At 50.4% G+C, this 19,619-nt stretch overlaps 2 protein-coding genes across 11 annotated transcripts in view; one reads left to right on the top strand and one right to left on the bottom strand.

Moving 5' to 3' along the window:
• The first annotated feature begins 133 nt into the window (after window positions 1-133).
• Window positions 134-19,619, top strand: part of EBF1 (EBF transcription factor 1) — a 266,492-nt gene continuing 247,006 nt past the window's right edge. For 2 of the 10 annotated variants that reach the window (XM_052684471.1, XM_052684468.1), the window contains exons 1-6: window positions 135-295; window positions 3,865-4,029; window positions 5,276-5,432; window positions 5,689-5,752; window positions 6,016-6,071; window positions 14,870-14,943. In XM_052684471.1, coding sequence (XP_052540431.1) covers window positions 3,896-4,029; window positions 5,276-5,432; window positions 5,689-5,752; window positions 6,016-6,071; window positions 14,870-14,943 — 485 coding nt within the window. In that variant the 5' untranslated portion in view covers window positions 135-295; window positions 3,865-3,895. Of the gene's footprint in view, window positions 296-3,081; window positions 4,030-4,778; window positions 5,014-5,275; window positions 5,437-5,688; window positions 5,753-6,015; window positions 6,072-14,869; window positions 14,944-19,619 lie in introns of those variants that run through there. The other 8 variants (XM_052684476.1, XM_052684475.1, XM_052684474.1 and 5 more) reach the window with 6 other exon arrangements.
• LOC128081333 (basic proline-rich protein-like) lies at window positions 2,377-3,475 on the bottom strand. The gene is made up of 2 exons (XM_052684447.1): window positions 3,470-3,475; window positions 2,377-3,318 (listed from the first exon to the last, which is right to left on the bottom strand). The coding sequence occupies exons 1-2, from the start codon at window positions 3,473-3,475 to the stop codon at window positions 2,377-2,379; spliced, it is 948 nt and encodes a 315-aa protein (XP_052540407.1).

The following is a 19,619-nucleotide window of genomic DNA, read 5'->3' as shown; positions in this document are numbered from 1 at the left end:
TCCCACCTTCCCCCTGCACCTTTCAAGAAGCCTTGTGCTGCTCCGCGGTCCCACGGATGAGCCCTTTTCTTTCATTCTCTGCAGGAACGAGTCGGGTAGGAGGAATGAAATGCCTCCGGTGGCTGAGCCCTCTCACCTGCCAGAGGACGTCGGGTTCGTCTGTGGCTGGGAAGTCTTTGGATCAACACAGGAGTGTGGATGTAAGAAAATACCGTGTGCAAAGCATCTTTACTGGGGAGGATGTGATGTGTGAAATGCTCCCAAGCCCTTTTCTCCACACCAGCATAAAACGCAGGTAAATGCTCAGCCCCCAGTGCTCTGTGCCCCTCGGTCCCAGCTCAAAGCCAGAAGTTGTTTTCCCTTTCTCCCGTCAGCACAGCCCCGCTTCCCATCTCCCTTCTCTGGGCAGAGCAATACGGGTCCTTTGGGTGCCTTGTCCTCTGGTGAGGGGTGTGGAGGAGGGAACAGGGGGCTTTTCTCTCAGCAATTCCCATTTCCAACCCCTTTTTCCCTGTGTTGGGACCTATAGAGTGGAAGTAGGGCTGTTCTGTTGAGACAGGACAGAAAACACCCAGGCCAGGGGTGAGCAGGGCGTTGGGCCTACGTGGAAGTGCTGCTGGGGAGGAGAGGCTTTCCTGTGGCAGGAGGCCTTGGGATCTGCAGCCTCTCAGGGCGTTTGTGCATCCTCTGTGGTGCCTTGTTGGGATGCTCTCTCCCCATGCTGGGATCACTCTGATTGCCGTTCCCACAACTGTGGGTACTGCAGCCGTGTCTCCCCTGGCCCTGTTTTTAAGCTGTCCTTGCTGGTGAAGCAAAGGTGTGTCCCATGAGTTTGTGCTGTGAGGATAAAATCCCCGCGTGGCTGTCGCTCATTTGGGGAGCAAGGCCCATCCCCAGCGGCAGCAGATGGCAGCTGTAGGTTGTGTGTTCTGCTGTGTGTCGTACACTGAGAGCACCCACGGCCGTGTCCCAGCACAGGGCAGCTCTGTAGATCCAGCAGCAGGGCAGGTGAGCTCGGGCCATGGACCAGACCCGGCCTGCAGAAAGTCAGAGCCAACTGCATGGGAATTCTTTGCTTAAAAGCCCCGGCATGGAGCATTTGGCTCCTGCAGCGTGAATGGGGCACTGCAGTCTCAGTGCCAGCTACCAGCCCTCCCCGCTTTATTTTTTTGCCCATTCCTGAATTTCTCACTCTCCCCAGCTCTGCTTTCCTTTCACGTTCCCCTGTGGAGGTTGAGCTGGGCTTTAACCCTTTGCTGCTTGCAGTGCTGTCAGTGGCTCTGAGGCTGCCCTATGCCCAGTGCAGCATTGCCCCCACCCTGCTGGCTCTTGGCTGGAGCTGCTGCCACATCACCAGTGCAGTGTGTGTGTCCAAGGAAGAAAGTGGGGGGAAGTTGTCCCTGTTGCTGTCACAGTGCTGTCCCTGCCCAGCAGAGGTGCCCTCAGCCCATGCTGTGCTGCTCCTCCTTCAGCATCCAGGAAAAGGCATGGAGATGCTCCCCCATTCCCCATAACAGATTTGTGCCAACTGCTCAGAATATCGATTCAAACGCATTATTCCTCCCTTGGCAGCTCCTTGCCCTGGGAAAGGAGCAATCAGTGCAGGTGCAAATAGCTTTTAATTGCAAAATGTATCTCACCACGGAGGCATTTAGGCTGGATACGATACAACCACTGCAGCAGCAGCCTGGAGAAGACCAATAAGCTGAAACGCTGCAGGGGCCAAACTGCTCCTATGCAATACCTATGGCGTAAATATTCATGCGTGGCTCTATGGCTGTGTTCTTCCACGTGTCCCTGAGATGTGACACAGTAGGATTATATGAAAATTCAAATATCAGCTGCAGGGAAGGCGGAAACTTGCTTTCTGCAGCAGCTCATGTGTGAGAACACAGCGCAGTGGAAATGGGGATGAGTTGTGTGTGGACTTCCCTACAGCACAGGCTCAGGTGTGGCTGTTGGTGCCAGCAGCGTGCTGGCAGGGGCTGTGTGCCTGCTGCTGGGCTGGGTAACTGAGGTTTAACAGTCACTGCCCATGTAGTGATGTATAGAGGTGGTGGGAAGAGGCTCCTATGGAGTTCTCAGAATGCCTGGGGATGCTTATGGAGCTGTGCAAGGGTAGTTGTATCCAGAATCTCTGTTCTCTGGGTCAACTCTGAGGCCCTTGGCCGTGCTCTGGATGGGAGTGGGTGTAGCCCAGCTGCAAGGGCTCGGAGTGGGCATGGGGGCAGCAGGCAAAGCCACAATTAATTCAGAGTCAACCCGGCCCATTGCCCGTCCGGCATTGCCCTGCAGGCGGTGGGGAGCCCCGCCGGGCTGCCCCTCGTGTGGGTTATGCTACGTGCCAACACCGCAGGGGCTGCGGTTGGGGTGGCATCACCTGCAGGCACCGCCCGGTGCCGTAACAGCCCCTGGGAGGCGGCCCCGCCCGCGGTCCGCCAGCGGAGGGGCTGCGGGGGGAGGTCGGGGCGGGCACGGAGCGGCCGTCCCAGCGCTTTCCCAAAGAGGGCAGGGACCGCGAATGTTATTTGTTGGTATTATTTCCCCCGGGGGATTGAAGCCAACGTCGGAGTTTCTCCGCTGTCCCGTCCCGGTCGGAAGCGGTGCGCTTCTCTCGCGCAGCACCGCAGCGCTGTCCGGAACGGGGCGGAACGCGGGGGGATGCGGTGGAGGTTTGGGGTTTGCGGCGGTCCCGGGCTGAGCCGCTCTGCCCATCCGGGGTCCGGCGGGGAAGGAAGTGGCTGCGTGGTAGCGGGCACAGCCAGCCGCCGGGGGAACTCTCGGCTTCGGGCCCTCGACGGGCGGCCGAGGTGATCCCGGCGGGACACGGCGGGCGGCCGCCGCCTTGATGAACAAAGGCGCGATCGCGTTGGGATCAATGAAGCCCGGGGGGCTCGGGGCAACTTTCCCCCGGGCCGGCCGGAGCTCCTGGGCGGGGGATGCTAATGAGGGGGCGTGGCTTCGCCCCCGCGGCCGCGTAGCGCGAGCCGCTATTGGCGGAGGGGCGGCGGAGGGAGGGAGGGGGAAGAGGTGACGCGATGCAAATGAGGGGGGGGGCGGGCCTTCCGAGGCCCCGCCCCCCGCCCGCCGGGGCTGCGGGGCTCGTGTTCGGCGGCGGGGACAGTCAAAGTGGCTCCCATAGGGAGAGACGGCGAGTCCGCCCGGCGCTGCGGGAGAGGGAGGGGGCGCGGGCACCGGGAGCCCCGGGGTCTCCCTCGGTCCGTCCGTCCGTCCTTCCCGCTCCCTTCCCGGCGTGCGCCCGGCTCCGGCAACTCGCTTCCTGCTCGGCTGAAAGAGGGAGGAGAGAGAGCGCTTCGGCTGGGAGAGAAGAAAAGAAAGAGGGAGAAAAGAAAGAAAAGAGAGAGGGGAAAAAAGAGGGGGGGGAAACTTGCCTCTCTTGTCACTGGAAAATGACACTTGATGTAGCGGAGCCCGCCGCAGCTCCCGTTCGTCCTATTGTTTCTTAAACTGCCATCCGAGATTTTTTTTTTCTTTTTTTTTTTTTTTTTTCCTCTTGCCTGCTGCCATCCGAGGGGTGTCTTCATACAAAAGGGACTCCGAGTTCTCCTCCGGCTCTGCGAGCGTTGCCGGCAGCCCCCGGCGCCCGCAGCCCCTCCGCGCACCCAAACAAACTGCACGCGCAGCGCCCAGCCGCGCTCCGATCGCCTCTGGATTTTTATTTTTTTAATTATTATTATTTTATTTTTATTTTTTTAATGACCGTGCCTGTGTTTGCTTTCTCTGCCTTGCTTTGATTCCAGCGAGAGAGAGAAAAAAGTAAACACGCACAACACACAAAAAAGAACATTTAACAGCGATTTCATCACTTTTTTTTTTTTTTTTTTTTTTTTTTTCTGCGTAAAGAAGGAAGATTTTGCGCTGTTGTTTCTGATTCATGTTTGGGATCCAGGAAAGCATCCAGCGGAGCGGGAGCAGCATGAAGGAGGAGCCCCTCGGCGCGGGGATGAACGCGGTGCGGACGTGGATGCAGGGAGCGGGCGTCCTGGACGCCAGCACGGCCGCGCAGAGGTAGGCAGCTCCGCACCGCCCCAAAGCCGCCCCGGAGCTCTGCTGCCAGCAGTGAGTTTCGCGTAGCTGTCGCCAGTTAAATATTGATTCCCCCCTCGTCCCGTAGGAAGGAGTTTTGATTAAAAAAATCATCACAGGAACAATAAAGGAAGCGGCGAGCTCTGCTAGGTGGGAATAGATTGGGTTTAGTCTCGTGTTCGCGCGGAGGAAGGAGTTTTCAAAACTATGTTGGTGCTGCTTTAGCCTTAAGATCTCCCATCGACGATTCCCTCCTCCGATAAGCTGCTAGTTGTGCACGGATTCTCCAAAATGTATTTCTTTATTTCTCTTCCTTATCCCCGCCAGGATCAGCAGCTCCTCTCCACCCGCCCCGATAAGCGGGGACTGTGCAGAGGTTTCCGGAGGAGAAATTTAATTCGAAGCCTCCCTGTAAAACCACTGCCGCTTATCTTAGATTTCCCCAAAAGAAATCCCTGCACCTGGGAGGTGGAGATGATGGGGCTGCACCCGGCTCCGCTTTCTCTCTCATTTCTCCTTCTCCTCATCCTCTTTCCCCGGGGAAAGAAAAATCAGCTGTCGGCTCCGTATCCCGAGCCCTGCAGCCGGCAGCAGCTCACGAGTTCCGTGTTGACATCTCCCGCTGTCTCCCACCTCTCCCCGCACCTCTCATCCCCCCCCCCTCCCGCCTCTCCATTCGGAGCTCTCTAAGGAAGGGAAAGTTCTGCAGGGACAACCCTGAAATATTTCCCGTTGTCTCCCGGGCTGCCCTCGCGGTGTTTACCCGGCGCTCCTCCGAGGGGAGGAAGGGGCTCGCAGGACTGAAACTGAAAGATAAGGCGCACGCGGGGCGCTCCAGTGACAGCTTTGAGCCGACTTTGAGAAGTGGCAGAGCATGGCGCTCCGCGGGGCAGCGCGCCGGCTGGGCTGAGCGCTGCCCGCCATGCAGGGCCGCCTGCGGGAGGGCGCTGCCCTTGGAGAGGGCCGGTGGGTGCCGCTTCGGGGTCGGGGGGAGGTTGCGGGGTGCTGCGCGGCACGGTGGGGTCGGGTCGGGTCCCGGCTCTCCGCGGGGAGAGGCAGCGCCTTTTCCCCCACCAAATAGGAAGAGCCGCGGGGCGGTTCGGGGAGAGGATGCTCGATGCCCGGGGAGCCCAAAGGGGTCCCGTGTGGCCCCGGTGTGGGACAGGGACAGAGCCTGGGGAGGCCGCGCCGTCCGGGCTGCCGCTAACCCGCGTCTTTGTGGTCCCAGCGGAGTGGGTCTGGCCCGGGCTCACTTCGAGAAGCAGCCTCCTTCCAACCTGAGGAAGTCCAACTTTTTCCACTTCGTCCTGGCTCTGTATGACCGGCAGGGGCAGCCCGTGGAGATCGAGCGCACCGCCTTCGTGGGCTTCGTGGAGAAGGAGAAGGTGAGTATCAGCGCGGTGCCCCGAACTCCACTCTGGGGCCCTCCTCGCTCCGTTCCCCCCGAAGCCGTGGCACAGGCTCTTCCCGGGAGCCCCCTCCGTCTGCGGGCATTTTGCCAGGGATGGGGGGGCCCCTCTGGTCTCCCCCCTTTGCCTGGGGACTGCGAGCCGCCTCGTCCGGCCGAGTGATGGAGAAGCTTCATACCTTACACGTATTTTTTTTTCTTTCCTTCCCTCCTCCCCGTGTCTTTGGATCCAGGAAGCTAACAGCGAAAAGACCAACAACGGGATCCACTACCGCCTGCAGCTGCTCTACAGCAATGGTAAGGGCTGGGAGCCCCCGATGTCAGCCCCACCACCACCGGCTGCCCTCCGGCCGCTCCTCGGCTGGAAACCCCCCCGGGGCCCGAGGAGCCGCTGCTCCCATCCCCTCCGCTCCGCGCATCCCCGCGCTCGGTGCTTCGGGCACAGCCTGACTGGGGCGGGCAGCTCCGGCCGAGAAAGCTCCGTCGGGTGCGAGCCCTCGGGCGAACCCCGCTCTTTGGCCGCTGGCCCCGCCGCTCCTCACTGCTCTGCCTCTTTTCAGGGATCAGGACGGAACAGGATTTCTACGTTCGCCTCATCGACTCCATGACCAAGCAGGTGGGTGCTGCGAGGAGCGGCCGCGGAAAAGGGGAGTGCGTGCGTGCGTGCGTGTGTGTGTGCGTGTTTGGGGGGGGGCTGCCGGCGGGGCGGCGAAACCCGGCTCCGGTTAGCAGCGTGAGCGGCTCCGTCGGAGGAGGGGGGGAAGGGGGGGAAAGGGAACCACCGCGTTCCCCGCTCCGCACCCGGGGGGGCCGTAGGGCCGCGCTGCGGGGTCTGACCCCGGCGTCGGGGCTGCGAAGAGCCCTCGAGAGGCGGCCCGGAGCGCTCCGGAAAAATCTTGGCGACTTCCAACCAGCCCGACCCGGGGGCTGTTGAGCCGCTTAATTGTAGGATTTAACCTCCCGCCCCCCCCCCCCTCCAGCCCACCAAACGCTGCGAGCGCAGCCGCCGGGCCAGGCGCTGAGGCTTCTATTTGTCCTTTCTTTATTTGTGCGACCGCTGGGTCGTTGGTTTCGAGGAGGAGCGAGAGTAAATCGTGGCGAATTTGCATGGCGGATGGGAAAAGCCCCCCGAAATGCTGCGCGGGGAGCAGCGAGCGCCGTGCTCGGCTCCGGGGAGGGCTGTAGGGCAGCAGAGCTTGTAAATGGATTAACCCTAATTGTGGGCTTGCTCTTTAGCTTTCCAAACAGAGCAGAAACGTGCGTGCGTACCTGTAAAAAATACTTCTCTGGGTGCAAAGTGGGTTTGTGCGAAGGGATCGCATGAACAAATCGATTCTGTGTTTTAGGAATTGTTCCTCCAGTTTCTCTTCTGCTCCTGTCAGAAGCTTTTGCTCTTGTAAAACATTTCTTCACGTTTTTAAACCTCTTTTTTTTTTTTTTTTCCCTTTAGATGTCTTTTTTTTTTTTTTTTTTTTTTTTTTTTTTTCCCTGAATCTGCTTTACGAGTAAAAATAGTTCTTAAATTTTATTTCATTTAAGAAAAGAAAACCATTCTGGTTCTTGTTGATTTTTTTTTTTTTCTTTTTTTTTTTTTTCTGCACCGATAGGAAAAGTCAGTCCCTGCATGCTCAAACCCAGTTGTCTTTAGGGGAAAAAAAAACCTCTTGGCTTCTGCCTGGGTTTCTTTTTCTACAGCAAAACATAAAGCTCCAAGGGCTGAGTTTGTTTTAGAAAACTCTCTTTGATGGTCCCAAAACATCTTTTCCTGCTATTGAAGACTGCCTTTCAATAGAGAGGAAAAAAAAAAAAAAGAGAACTGAGAAGAATTCTACTCGACAATCCCCTGTGCATCTGAACTCTGTTAAACCATACGCTTCCAAACAGAGCCCTGTAGGAATTAAAACAACAGCAACATACCCTTATTCATAACAAACCTTGGGAAGCATTTGCTGCCGTTCCTTGATTTTCAGGCACAAATGGGTTAGTTTGTGTCATAAGTAACCAAATCTTTCAGATAGGCAAACTCTTTTTAGTCCTTTCAGAACTTGGTGTTTCAGTGCAGAGCGCAGGAGAGCGCCCATCAATAAATATTATCTTTAAATAGCTCTGCTATCGGTACGGAAATGTGAAAGCCTCTGTTCATAATCCTGTTGAAAACAGATCCCTGAACTCATGTAGAGCAATGGATTCAAAATAATTTTCTTAACAAAGGCATCTTGCATATGAAGAGTTCATCCTAAGGCGCTGTTTGACCTCTTGGTCTCTCATTATTATCGAGTCATCAGAGGGTCTTGGAAAGAAAGGGGAAAAGAAACCCCGAGATACAGTTTATTTGTAAAACATACCATGTAGCTTTAAAGCACGTTCACATGGAAAAAAAATATCTTTCTGATTTCAGGAAGCCGTACAGAAACAAAGTTAGGAGAAATGGCAGATTGTGGGGGAAAATGCAATGGAGTTGGGAAGTGAAGGTTTGAGAACAAAAGCTCTGAACTTGGATAAGAAAGCAAAGAGAGAAGGGATGGTTTAAACAACCACGTTTGCTTGAGTATTAGTTTCATTAAGTTCTCTAGGTGTGATTGTAATTGCTTATGAGAAATAAGGCATTGCACGTCAAAGCTGTGGCAGGGCTCATCTGCATGTTTTCAGGGACAGGGTCTGAAATCCCCCCCACTTCTTTTTTTCTTTTTTCTTTCTTTTTCTTTTTTCTTCTTTTTTCCTTTTTTCCCCCTTTCTTCCTTTCCTTTCCTTTGCCTTCCTTCCTTTCTTCCTTCCTTCCGAAGTGAAATCATGTCAGAGTTGTGATTGCTTCAGTTGCTGAACGCTTATTAGGCGGTGAAGTACAACACATGACAGAGCTCACCCAAATGTTGAATGTATCATTTATATTTTACGACAGTGAATTATACAGAACATTCTCAAGTAACTTTCAAATCATCAAACTGTAATTAAATATTGCAAAGACTGTCTGAAAATTCTTTAATTTTTAATGAAAGTTAAATATATATTGTCAGCCTACTTGAAGGTGTAGTATTTTAATGCATGACGCTCAGAACAAATTGGATAATGAAATGATTACTTTTAAATGAAACTGTTGCAGGAGCATCCACGTTTCCGCTGGCACGGAGCCTCCCCTGCTCACACGCACGCGTTCACACACTCAATAATTGTGAATTCCCAGACCCAAATTACAGCGACTCTGAGGTTTCTGGTGGCAAATTAAAAATCCCGCAGAAGCAAAGCTTGAATGAGTTCAGTTCCCCAGGTCGTGGGGGGAAGGATCTTGATATTAAATAGATATGTTTTAAGATATGGCCAAAGCAGATTTAGGTCTGTCCTCTTTGTCTCACGATTATGAATTGCGAGGTTTTACACAGCTGTGGGTTATTAAGTAAGATAAAATGAAATCTGTTTTGCAAATCAGACCTTGATTGCTCTGCATCGAGTCGCTACTCCTAGATTTAACCTAAAAGTCCCATTAGCAGCATACACCACAAAGCCAGGCAGGGCTGCACTGCTTGCTGTGTGTAATTGTAGGTATTCCTGCTTCCACAGAGTTCTTAATCAGGGCTAGTGAGGCTTTGTTGCTGTTTGTATGGTCCAGCTGAGGGCCTAGCCCAGGATCTGTGCTGTGGGCTGACAGGGGCTGTCTGTGTGTTCTATGTTCCGTGTCTGTGGGCGGCGATGTGCTGTGGGGCAGTGCTGGGTGCTGGTGGTGCGGCCAAAGGAAGCGCACACAGCACGCAGGGCAGACGCAGGGTGCAGATCTCAGCTGTGCGCGCTCCCTCCAAGCACGAGCTCTTGTGGTGGTCCTCAGGGGACTTTGGAACGGGAAGCTCAGAATGTGCTGAACACTGTGCTGTGAGTGGCCTTTGGTGGTGGCTCTGGAGGAGCGCAGAGTGGGGTGGTGAGGGGTCTCGCTGCATCCCCGTCATGTTAGAATTGCAAACGCTGCGCACAAATCGTTAGTGTTGTGGGGAAGTTCTTTTCAGTGTCAATGCTGTCTTAATTACATTTTCTTTCATGTTATCTTGGCACCTCATTTTATGTCAGGATCACATTCCTAATGCGTTCAAAACCCCATAGGATCCCAAACTTTATGGCTGTCGCTTTGCGTAGGGCAGCAGCTCCCGGTGCAGTCGGTCTGGCACTACGATGCTGTGTTTTGAAATTGCCTGCAAAATGTGAAATATGCCTGCTGAAATAAAGCTGGAGTTTTTAGGCAAGTCTGGGGATTTTAATGTATTTAGAGAGGAGAGGCTTTGTCAGCCACGTTTTCATAAAGTTGAGATATTTCACAATGAGGAAGGATGGAGGAAATAAATCTGGAATACTTCTTACCCAAGCATTTTTCCTTCAGCCGTCCTCATTCATAAGATATATTGGAGGGTACTACAGCTCAGGCATCTCAGAAAGCATAAGTTTTGCAAGATAGCTGCTGTCTGTTTTTGGGTGGAAAACCCTTCTGACTTGAGCTCTGGTTGCGCTTCGCCTTTTCTCAGAGCTGTGACTCTGGATACGAGCGGGTTCTGTGTCGCTGCCTGTGATGCTCTCTGCTGTGTGCAGGGGGTTGAGGAGCTGTGCTCTGCACGCAGCACACGGCACAGCCCTTTGCTGGCAGCGATGTGCATGGGAAAAAAAATGTTATCAATAAGTTCGGAGGAGCCTCCGCAGACTCGGAGAAATTTCACACAAACATAAAACAAAACCTAACCCCTGTGATGGGGAAAGTTTACACTGCGCCAGATTTTAGCAGCTTTCTTGTTCCTTTGGTGAGATGTCAGAAGTGCAGGTGATTTTAATTTTCTCGTACGACGAGGAGCGGAGAAGTTTGGAATTTGCATGCATGATCAGGACCTGTGTTTGGGAAAATGTAAACTCATCACAGTGGAAAATGTGTTGTTTGGAGTCTGAGGGTGAAAACAAAGCTGAGGATTTTGGAGAGACTGCCTGAGCCAGATGGCCTGGTGCATTCCCAGTCTGGCAGCCCAACTGCTCCCTCCTGTATAATATACAGCCATTTGTTCTGGGATATTTACGCTAGAGCTGTTTCCATGTGAATGTTTGAAAACCATTAAAAATGAACATATTAGGAGAGATAAATTTATTTAATTTGTGCGAATACGTCAATAAGCGGGCTGCGTATCAAAGGCGGGGGGAGAAAATAATGAGATGCCACTGAATTGCGCGCTGAGACACAGCGAGGGCTGAACGTCCTCTCCTGGGGACCCAGCGCTGCGCTGCTGTCCGTGGCGGGTGAGCAGAAATCCTGCCTGGGTGAGCAGGGAGCGCTCGGCTAATGAGGGGTTAAGCACTGGGAGCCAAATAGATGCAATGCGCTGAATTCACAGCGCTTTCCGCGTGGCCATATAGCGGGTAGGAGCTAATCTGTGCTGCCCCATCTGAAGTCAATTGCAGAACTCCTATTGAATTCGGTGGGGCCAGGATTTTATTTTCTCTGTGTGTGTATGTGTGCATACGTCACTGCGGATCGTTTGGGTTCTGGTTTTTTTTTTTTTTGAAAAGAGCCTCGTTCTAATGAGCTTTCTCCTTTATTTCAGTAAAAGATAGAGTTTGCACTGAGAAACAGAGGGGGGATTTGAAGGCGAGTGGGTTCAGACGCACGCTGCTGATTTCTCTCATTCTCTGGCTCTTAAAAATCAGGACTGTGGCACCACCGAGGAGTATCATGGCCATGATCTCAGTCCTTCAGGACTTTCTCACCCCGCTCAGAGCAGCACTGCCCGCCTGGCGCTGCACGGCTGTTCAGCCCTCAGCCGTACCAGCGTCAGTCTGGATTTAGTCAGGAAGAGCCGAGGACAAAATCTGCGTGCATCTTTTTCCACCTTTTCCATCAGCTCTTTTACTGCTTTGTTCTGCCATCTTTTACTCATGAAAAAGCGGCCTCAATCAGAACGGTAGCCTTGGGTTTTATATCGTTCCCCTCCCTTTTACTTTATCTTTTTTTTTTTTTAATGAACTCTCACTGAAAAGTTTTCCGCATTGCTGGATGCACTTGTAGGCTAGGAATGAACGGGATGTGCTCAGCGCACTCATTTGTATGTGCTGGCAAGTTGTGAATTGTGTTTGATTTAACTTTTTATGCGGCTTTATGTACATAGAAGAAAGGGAGTTTCGTAGTTTGACAGTTTTTCAGGGCCTGATTCTGAGATGGGTTTGTGCTCGGGCAGTCGTTACTCATTGGGACTTCGGACAGAAAGGGCACTTCATTGAGAAACGGTTTACAAACGTAAGCTGAGTTTTGTGGGGAAATATTTAAGATCTTCGGGAGGAGAGGACCTGTTTTGAAAGATGAGCTGCACTGAAGTCAAAGATACAGGAGTAAATAAAAAAGAAAAACAACGTCTATAATTTTCATTTCCTTCGCTGATGTTTTGTTGTGCAACTCCGATGTGTATTTGCAGGCTTATTTTTAGCCCTGCTGTGGTCTAAGTTTATCCGCTCTAACTTTCACTTTATCTCTCATTAATGTGATCCCTATTTGACAAAGTTGTGGTGGTGTTTGGGTGATGTGGGCTCCTAACGCTGTCTTTCTGTGGCGAAGCCCCAACTTTAATTACTAGAAACGTTTGGATAGTTTTGTGACAAGAGTATCTTTTCCAATCTTAAATATTTTCACAACGGTAACATTGCAGACCCTTCCTGTAAATATACTTCTGGTCGCTATAAAGATGTGAAACTTCAACAGTTCCTGTTTCCTTTTTGCAACTAATTGTAGAATTGGTGTTTTAGATCAGTGCCGTCTGAAAGATGGTAGAGGATCTATAATGCTCGCCGGCGGCTGTTCATGGAGGTGGACAGTCGGTGCTTTGCGCGCTCGTTTGCGAGTAAATCGGGAAATAGGAATAGGAGTCGGCGTTGAGAAAGGAGCTCGGCTGTTCCTTTTGCTTCCTCAAATTTCCTAGAAATTCCTGGAGGAATAGGATATGCAGAAGGACCCGCGCTTATGGTGAGAAACCACAGTGTGCATGGGTGCAATATTAGTAGTCAAATGCAAACAAAGTGAAAAGCAAATCCTTAACGCAGACGAAGGCAGAAGAATGTCATGCACGCAAAGAAGGGATCACTGATGTTAAACACAACAGACAAGGTGATTATGTACCACAGTGTTGACTCTGCCCGTTCATTATTGCTATTTAGTTGAGTTATTTAAGCGGGTACCTGGAGGTTAAGTAAGCATAGCAGCAGGAAGAGAAGAGGAAAGGAGAGAGGAGGGGGAAAAAGAAAGTAGGATTTGTGTTCTGCTCGGTCATTCCTAATGCTCCCTCCACTTCAGTGGCAACATAGACTGGGTAATTTTGCTTTAGGGTTTGAAAACCTAAGAAGCACGAGTTGAGTTCTGCAGTCCTCTCTTGGATGCCGTGTTGTGCTGTGCCACGGTGAATGGGAATCCAAAGCAGATTATTCTTTGATTATTTTTTTGATTAGGTCCAACAAGGGTGCTGAGCTTCCCCTGTCTTGGTTGAGTGGATTTGGATGCTGGGTTTTCTGGAGTCTTTGTGATGTCCCTGCTGTGACCCCATCAGCTGTGGTCCTTTGGTTCCCCAGTTTGGGCTAGAAGCTTCAACCCCTCTTACAATTTAATGCTCAGAAATGAGGAATTTCTGAAATAGTCACATGTCCTGATGTCTGTTGGTGCAGGCACCTTCCCAGCAGTAGCTTTCAGGTATGGATGGGACAGCACCTCCCGATGTGACCCAGCCTGGTCCATGCTGGTGGCGGTGCTGCGAGGGTTCGGCGTGTCCCCGACGCTCACTGCTGTGTCCCCGACGCTCACTGCTGTGTCCCCTTTGTGGCAGTGCTTGGTTCACAGCGTGTCTCTTTCTGCTGGGACACAGCGCAGGGAAGCTCTCAGTTTTGGGGAATATTTGTAGTTAAACTGAAGTGAAACAATTATAACTAGCAAATGTAACAGAGTTGTTCCTGATGTTATTTGTGAAATTACTAAATAGTTTTATAATGCATGAAATTCATATTGTGTCTTACTATTAAAATCAGCTCATGCTTCTGCAGATTTGCATGTCCCAAGAGCCATGCCTCCGCTGTAGGTGCAGCACCTCTTACCTTTAGCAGATTGTATTTGCAAGGACTGCAGAAGCAACACGTGGTCCCACTTCATCATATATCAATATACTTTATTTTTTCTCGTTAGTATTTTCCACGCTTCCATGTTAATATCGTCCCACTCTGTAAAATGTATTTCCTCCACATAATACAATTAGAAAAATATCTTTTTAGTTACTAATTTACTGCTAGCTTTATAGACACCCATATCAGATGTAATTTTATCTGCAGGGTTTGTTTCCCAGTTTTCTCCTCCTGCGCCTGTATCTGGGAGGCTGTTGAGGTCCCACTGCAGTGCAGGGCAGAGCTGCTGCTGCTGCTTGCAGCCTTATCCCCCCCAGAGGCTCTGCCACAGATCCCAGCTCCAGGCTGGCAGCCGGGAAGAGTTAGGAACCTCTATGCTCTGTGCTATTGCTGTTGTGAAGGCAGTTTCTTTTCTGTCTTGTTTTGCTGCTGGGGGCAGCCCAGGGTAGGTGCCCAGCTGTCCGCATTTTGTGGGGTGAGCCAGCAGAGAGAAACCAGGGCTGTGTGGGTGGGCAGAAAGCAAAAACTCTGCTCAATCCTATGGGAGCTCTCTAGTATGAGCAGTAACCCGGGATGTGTGTAAGGCCGATCCCTCACCATTGCTCTGTGCCTGCTGCTGGGAGGGCTGCAGAAATCAACCCTTCTTGCTGGGTGCGTTACGCTGTCCTTCCACAGCTTTAACTTGAAGGATTCTCCCCGTGCTGCCTCAGAGTCAGTTTTTCAGGCTGGTTGTCCATCCCTGTTTGTTTTGGTGCCCTCTCACAGGGCCTGCCTCTCGCTTATTTATATCCTTGTAACTCTGGAGCTGCTCGCCATCGCAAGACGCAGGATCAGGCCTGAGTGCTTCTAGGAGCTACCAGCAAAATGCCCGGGTTGCGCAGTGTGCAGCTTTCGGAATTAAAAATGCATGAGCTCTTGCTCTGTCTTTCTTTCTCTCTCTCTTTCTTTCTTTCTTTCTTTCTTTTTTTTTTTTTAATGAATAGAGCCCCAAGTATGCCAAGCCTTGCTGTTGTTTCTTTTTTTTTTTCCTTCCTTTCTTTTAATGCTATTAGGTTTATATTTTATTCTGAATTGAAAAGAAAATTGTGGTTGTCTTGACTACTAAAAAAACCCATCCTACACACAGCTTGAGGGATGTGCAGCAGAGAGGAGGGAATTTAGCAGTTCCCAGCTCAGTTGTTCCCAAACACAGACCTCGGGCAGGTTTGGCCGCTGTTGGCCTTGTGCACTCGGCAGCCACAAGGCTGTTTTTTCTTTTCTCCCAACTCAATGTGACGCATGGCTAAAAATGTGTTTTCTTTCTAGGCGATAGTATATGAAGGCCAAGACAAGAACCCCGAAATGTGCCGAGTTCTGCTCACGCATGAAATAATGTGCAGGTAAGAGATACCCTGCTTCCCCCTAATTAGTGATGAGAAGATGAATCTGTCTCTCAAAATCTAGGTTGAACCTGTGGCTGTTTTAGGACTTAAATTTATCTTTCTTGCATTAAACAATCCCAAAATAACACAGTCTGGTGTGTGTAATTAGCAGCAAGGTCTCTGTCACCGCAGCAGTTTTCAATTGATAAAGAATTTTCCTTAACCGCGCTACTGGGTTGCATTTAGACCCCATAGCCTACAAAAATGGGCTCACCAAAATTAATAGTTAATTATAGAATTGTAGTTTTCTCTGCCCCCAATTCCCAAGCAAATGACGAAGTTTGCTCTCCCGGCAGCATGACAAAATGGTTGTTCTGGTGTTGCTGGCCTAGCAGGCGGACAGGGCTTCTCCCACCTGCCTGGGCCTAGCAGGCCATGCTCTGCCACCCCATGGCTGCTATTTGTTGGTGTTCTCCAACCACACAGATCTGACCCTCCCCACGCTCTGCTCCCCCAGAGGTGCCTGCCTGGGGCTGGCACTTAAATCTGGGAGAGAGAGGTGAATTCTTCTTCAGCTACTTTCTTCCCCCTTCTGCTGGCAGCGTTAGGTAAAGCCTGCTCTGCTCCCTCACAGCATCTTCTCCCATAGCCCTCAGGCACCCAGGAGAGGCTGACCTTGCAGTCTCATTAAAGTTAGTGGGTGTTTTTGCATGTCTGAAAAACTCATTTGTTACATGTTATTCGATGGCAGAAAATAATTCCCTGGTGGAAAACGAGGCATTCTTGCATAAGCTCATTGTTACAATCAGTTGTTTTAAGACTGTAAAAATGCCATTGCATGCATTGTAACTTTTACAAAACACATTTACTAAAAAGGAGTAACTTGAGGGGAAAAGCTGGTACCCACTTCTAAGAGAATAAACTTGGATGAGGGTTTCCTGGTGGGGGAGAGTCTTAGACAAAGTATTCAGATGGAAACTTCTCTGCTGGTTGATGTTTTTTCCCTTTATTCTTTGGAATCTGTGTGTTTTGTGCTTCCTAAGGCTTCTGTCTGATAAAACCCAGCTCGAGGGCAGAGCCCTGTGATGCCACTCTTTGCACTCTCCATTGCTCTCCGGGTGGAACCCCACACAGCTTGCAGGATTTGGGGGACTTTAATTGCCATATCCTATTTTTCTAGGCTACTTTGTTCAGCAGGTTTGGCTTTGGGAAACCAGAGATAACCCATTCCAGCCTCAGCTCCTTGAGAGGTCCCAAGCTGCTGCTGCTGGGAGCTGTGGCATGGCTTTGCTGAGGACTCCTGACCCGTCCTACCTTTCCCAGTGCAAGCTCAGCCACACTGACAACCTGTAATTGCAAACTCATTGGCCCAATTAGCACCACTTTTGTACTAGATACCTAGCTAGGAACAATTCGTGGAAATATTAAAGGAGGCCCCTGACCCGATAAGACTAAGTGCATGCTTTGCATTTCTTGTGGAAGCAGCCCAGTGGAACAGTGAGTAAAATTAAGCACATGCTGAAGTGCCTGCAGTGTCAGAGCCTGAATGTGCTGGTAGCTTCACCTAGTGTGCCCTGTTGGTTCCTAGACTGCAAGGTTTGGAGGTGGAAATAATCTGGTATCTAGGTTAGCATCCAGACCTCAGGAGGGGCTGAGCACACACTCTCAGCCTGCAGTATCACTCTTTGCAGCCAGCCTTTGTTCCAGACCCATGCCATGCAGTGCCCTCAGCCAGCTCTGGGTCATTCATCGAGCCCTTGTGCAACCCTAAAAATTCCCTCTCTAATCCATTAATTTTCTTATAAGTACTTCAGAAACATGAAGATTAATAAGTACATTGAAAACTTCAGATAGAGGGCTGAGTTTTAACCAGATCTGTGTTAAAGATGTGCAGCTTTGTCAATATTGTTTAACTGAGGTAAAATTATTTCCATTCTGGGGATGTGTAAAGCTGTGCTGTGTCATTTGAATCAGCTTTTGCCTTTATTGAAGCACTGTTTTTTTTCGTTCTTAAAATTTGCTTGATCAGGAGCTCTGTTCCTCTCCTCAGATTTGTTTGCTGCCAGCCCTGGTTTTGTGTTCCTAAACATAAGGTGTAGGGGCAGCAAAAAAATCCGACTGTGGTGTAGGCACGGTGTGACTGCTGGGTGGGGGAGATGCATTCAAATATCTTACTGCTCATATTAGATATTTCCCATTTCCTCTTCTGCCCATAGGTTTGTAAGAGGGTGCTGTTTGTTTACCAGGCCGCTTGACCCTATTGCACAAATCTGTCATCTATTGTGCTGCTAACACTCTTTTAAATTGCAAATCTGATGCTCTTTAGGGGTCTAGAAAGGGGGGAAAAAAATCTCTCTCCGCACCATTCTGTTTCTCTTGATTTCTTGCCTGTTGTAAGTGGAAGTTGGGATGTGCTGAATTTGCACCAGGGGTGCAAATGCAGCCTCAATTATAAGCATAAAATTAGAGTCTGTTCCCCATTAATCAGTCCAGCTAATTGCTATGCACTACCATTAGCCATATGGTGTGAAAGACAGCTTGCTCTCCCTAAGATGAAATTTCTTCATTTCAGACATGAAATAGTGAGGGCTCTGTATTTTAAAATAGCTTGTTTTAGATGTTTAATTTCTAAACAACTTTCAGCAGTGCTTTCTATCAAGGCTAACTGCACAATAAAACTTTGCATTTATGTGACAAAGCTGGGTATTTATAGGATGCTCCAACTACGGCAAGGAGAAGACAAAGAATTAAAATGTACGGGAGAGTTCTGGCTGCGGTAGGGATGCAGCTCTGAGGTTGGCTTCAGGTGGCTGTTTGTTTATTTCGAAGAGGTTCATTGTGTTTTGTCAAATATAAAATGTAAAATCCATGCTGTTGGCGAAAATGTTAATAGCTGGGGGGAATTCAGAGCCTCGGTGGAATTTATTGGCATTGTAGGCAGCGTGGGGAGGGACATCTATAGTTAATATTGCCTCAACAATTTCCATTATGAAACCTTCAGTGGCTTACAGCTTTGCCAGACTTAAACTGTTCTGGCTGAAATGTCCTTTGCAGGGTGTCAGCCCGAGGCTGACTTTCTTTGGAAAGTTTCAGCTCAAATGGTTCAGCGATTTCTGAGAATGAGGTTGGAGTAAAATATGGTTTTTGTCTTTGCGACATAAAGTCTTACAGCTGTTTTGTCGAGGAGCCCTTGCACCTTTCTGCCTGGCTGGGGTGGGAGCTGCAGCCCACCTCACCAGGAGCTGCTGCAGTCTGTCCCATGCGGGCTCACTAACGACTTGTTAGAGCCTGGCAGTAAGTGATCAGAAAGTCGTGTTTGTGCTGGCCTTGTGCCATCGCCCCGTAATTTCTCATTGTTCATTGTCCCTGCAGAAAGCCTGAGTGCGTGGATACACAAAGCAGGGCTCCTCTGGCCTGTGATGCTCCTGGCCTGCTGCGCTGCGTTAGGGAGAGGGAGGGTTTTGGGGTGCAGGATGGTGTGGTGGGGCCATGGATGTGTCCATGATGGGGACAGAGATGCTCCAGTGGGGAGAAGGGTGAGGACAAAGGCAGTGACAAAAGCAGGGAGCAGTGGTGGCCAGGGGATGGAGGTCTGCAAAGAGGCACGATGGGGATGGTGTGAGGAAGGTGGAGGCAGGAATGGGGAAAACCCATGTCGGTGCAGCATGGCAAGGGCCTGCGTTTGGTATTGAGGGCTATTTGCTTTAAAAACAAACCAAGCAAACCCCGAGCCAAATCATTTTTTGCAGATTTTTTCCCCCCTTGTTTTTAGTTTTCCCTCTCTCAAACTGCTTTAGATCAGACATAATCTGATTCCTAAAGACACTGTGCCTGAGCTCTGGCTCCCTGTCCTGCCTGGGGGGGACACCCCACAGGGCCAGCCAGGAGCTGGCAGTTGGCATCAATCCCTGCACGCAGGGAACTGAGGGCTTCTCAGTGACTCAGAGAAACTCCTGGGACTTCTTGAATTCCTTCAGGGAAAGGCGCTGAATGTTTAGGCACTTTTTTCTTTTTTTTTTTCTTTTTTTTTTTTTTTTTCCATGTGTTCAGTAGATGCTAAAAGTCAAAGCTTTCGAAGCAAGTTTGAATGCTTCTTTTACCATGAGGAGCGATCTAAAACTCAGGGTTGGTGTGATGCCATGATTGTCTGCGTAGAAAAATGAGGGTGGATGAGGCCTCCAATTCTGCTTGTGAGGGAGAAAAAAAAGAAGAATAACAAAAAGAAAAAGAAAAAGGCAAACGAAAGTTTGATTTCTTGCTATGGCTCAAGTCTATGGGGGCATCATCTCAGGACACCTGAGCCACGCAAGAGGGCCACCCCATGAGCAGCCCTGTGGCCGTGCTATCCATACTGTCCCTGGCAGTCAGCGTGCACCTCCCCTGCTTGGGGCTGGAGTATTCCTGAAGCAGGAAGGTGCTGGGGATGCTGGGGGCCGCCCAGTGCAGTGGGGAGCCTGGGAACCTTTGCTCGCCTGAGTGAGTGTGGCAATTTCTGTCCCTGCAGTCTGCTGGGAGAATGTCAGGACTAGCCCTGATTCACTTCAGTCACAAGAACTGCATTGTCTTAACTTGTGCCAACTCTGTTTCTAATTACATTTTAATCATTTAAAAATGATTAGCAGTTTTTATTGCCTTGTTTGTGGGTAAATTTTCTCACCCCACACATTCTCGCTGCACTCCATTGACAAGTCCTT

The sequence above is a fragment of the Tympanuchus pallidicinctus genome, unplaced genomic scaffold, assembly GCF_026119805.1.
Source record: "Tympanuchus pallidicinctus isolate F22 unplaced genomic scaffold, pur_lepc_1.0 scaffold21, whole genome shotgun sequence".
In the NCBI taxonomy this organism is placed as follows: Eukaryota; Metazoa; Chordata; class Aves; order Galliformes; family Phasianidae; genus Tympanuchus; species Tympanuchus pallidicinctus.
Note: the sequence above shows the minus strand (reverse complement) of the source record. Positions and strands in the feature narration are given on the sequence as shown.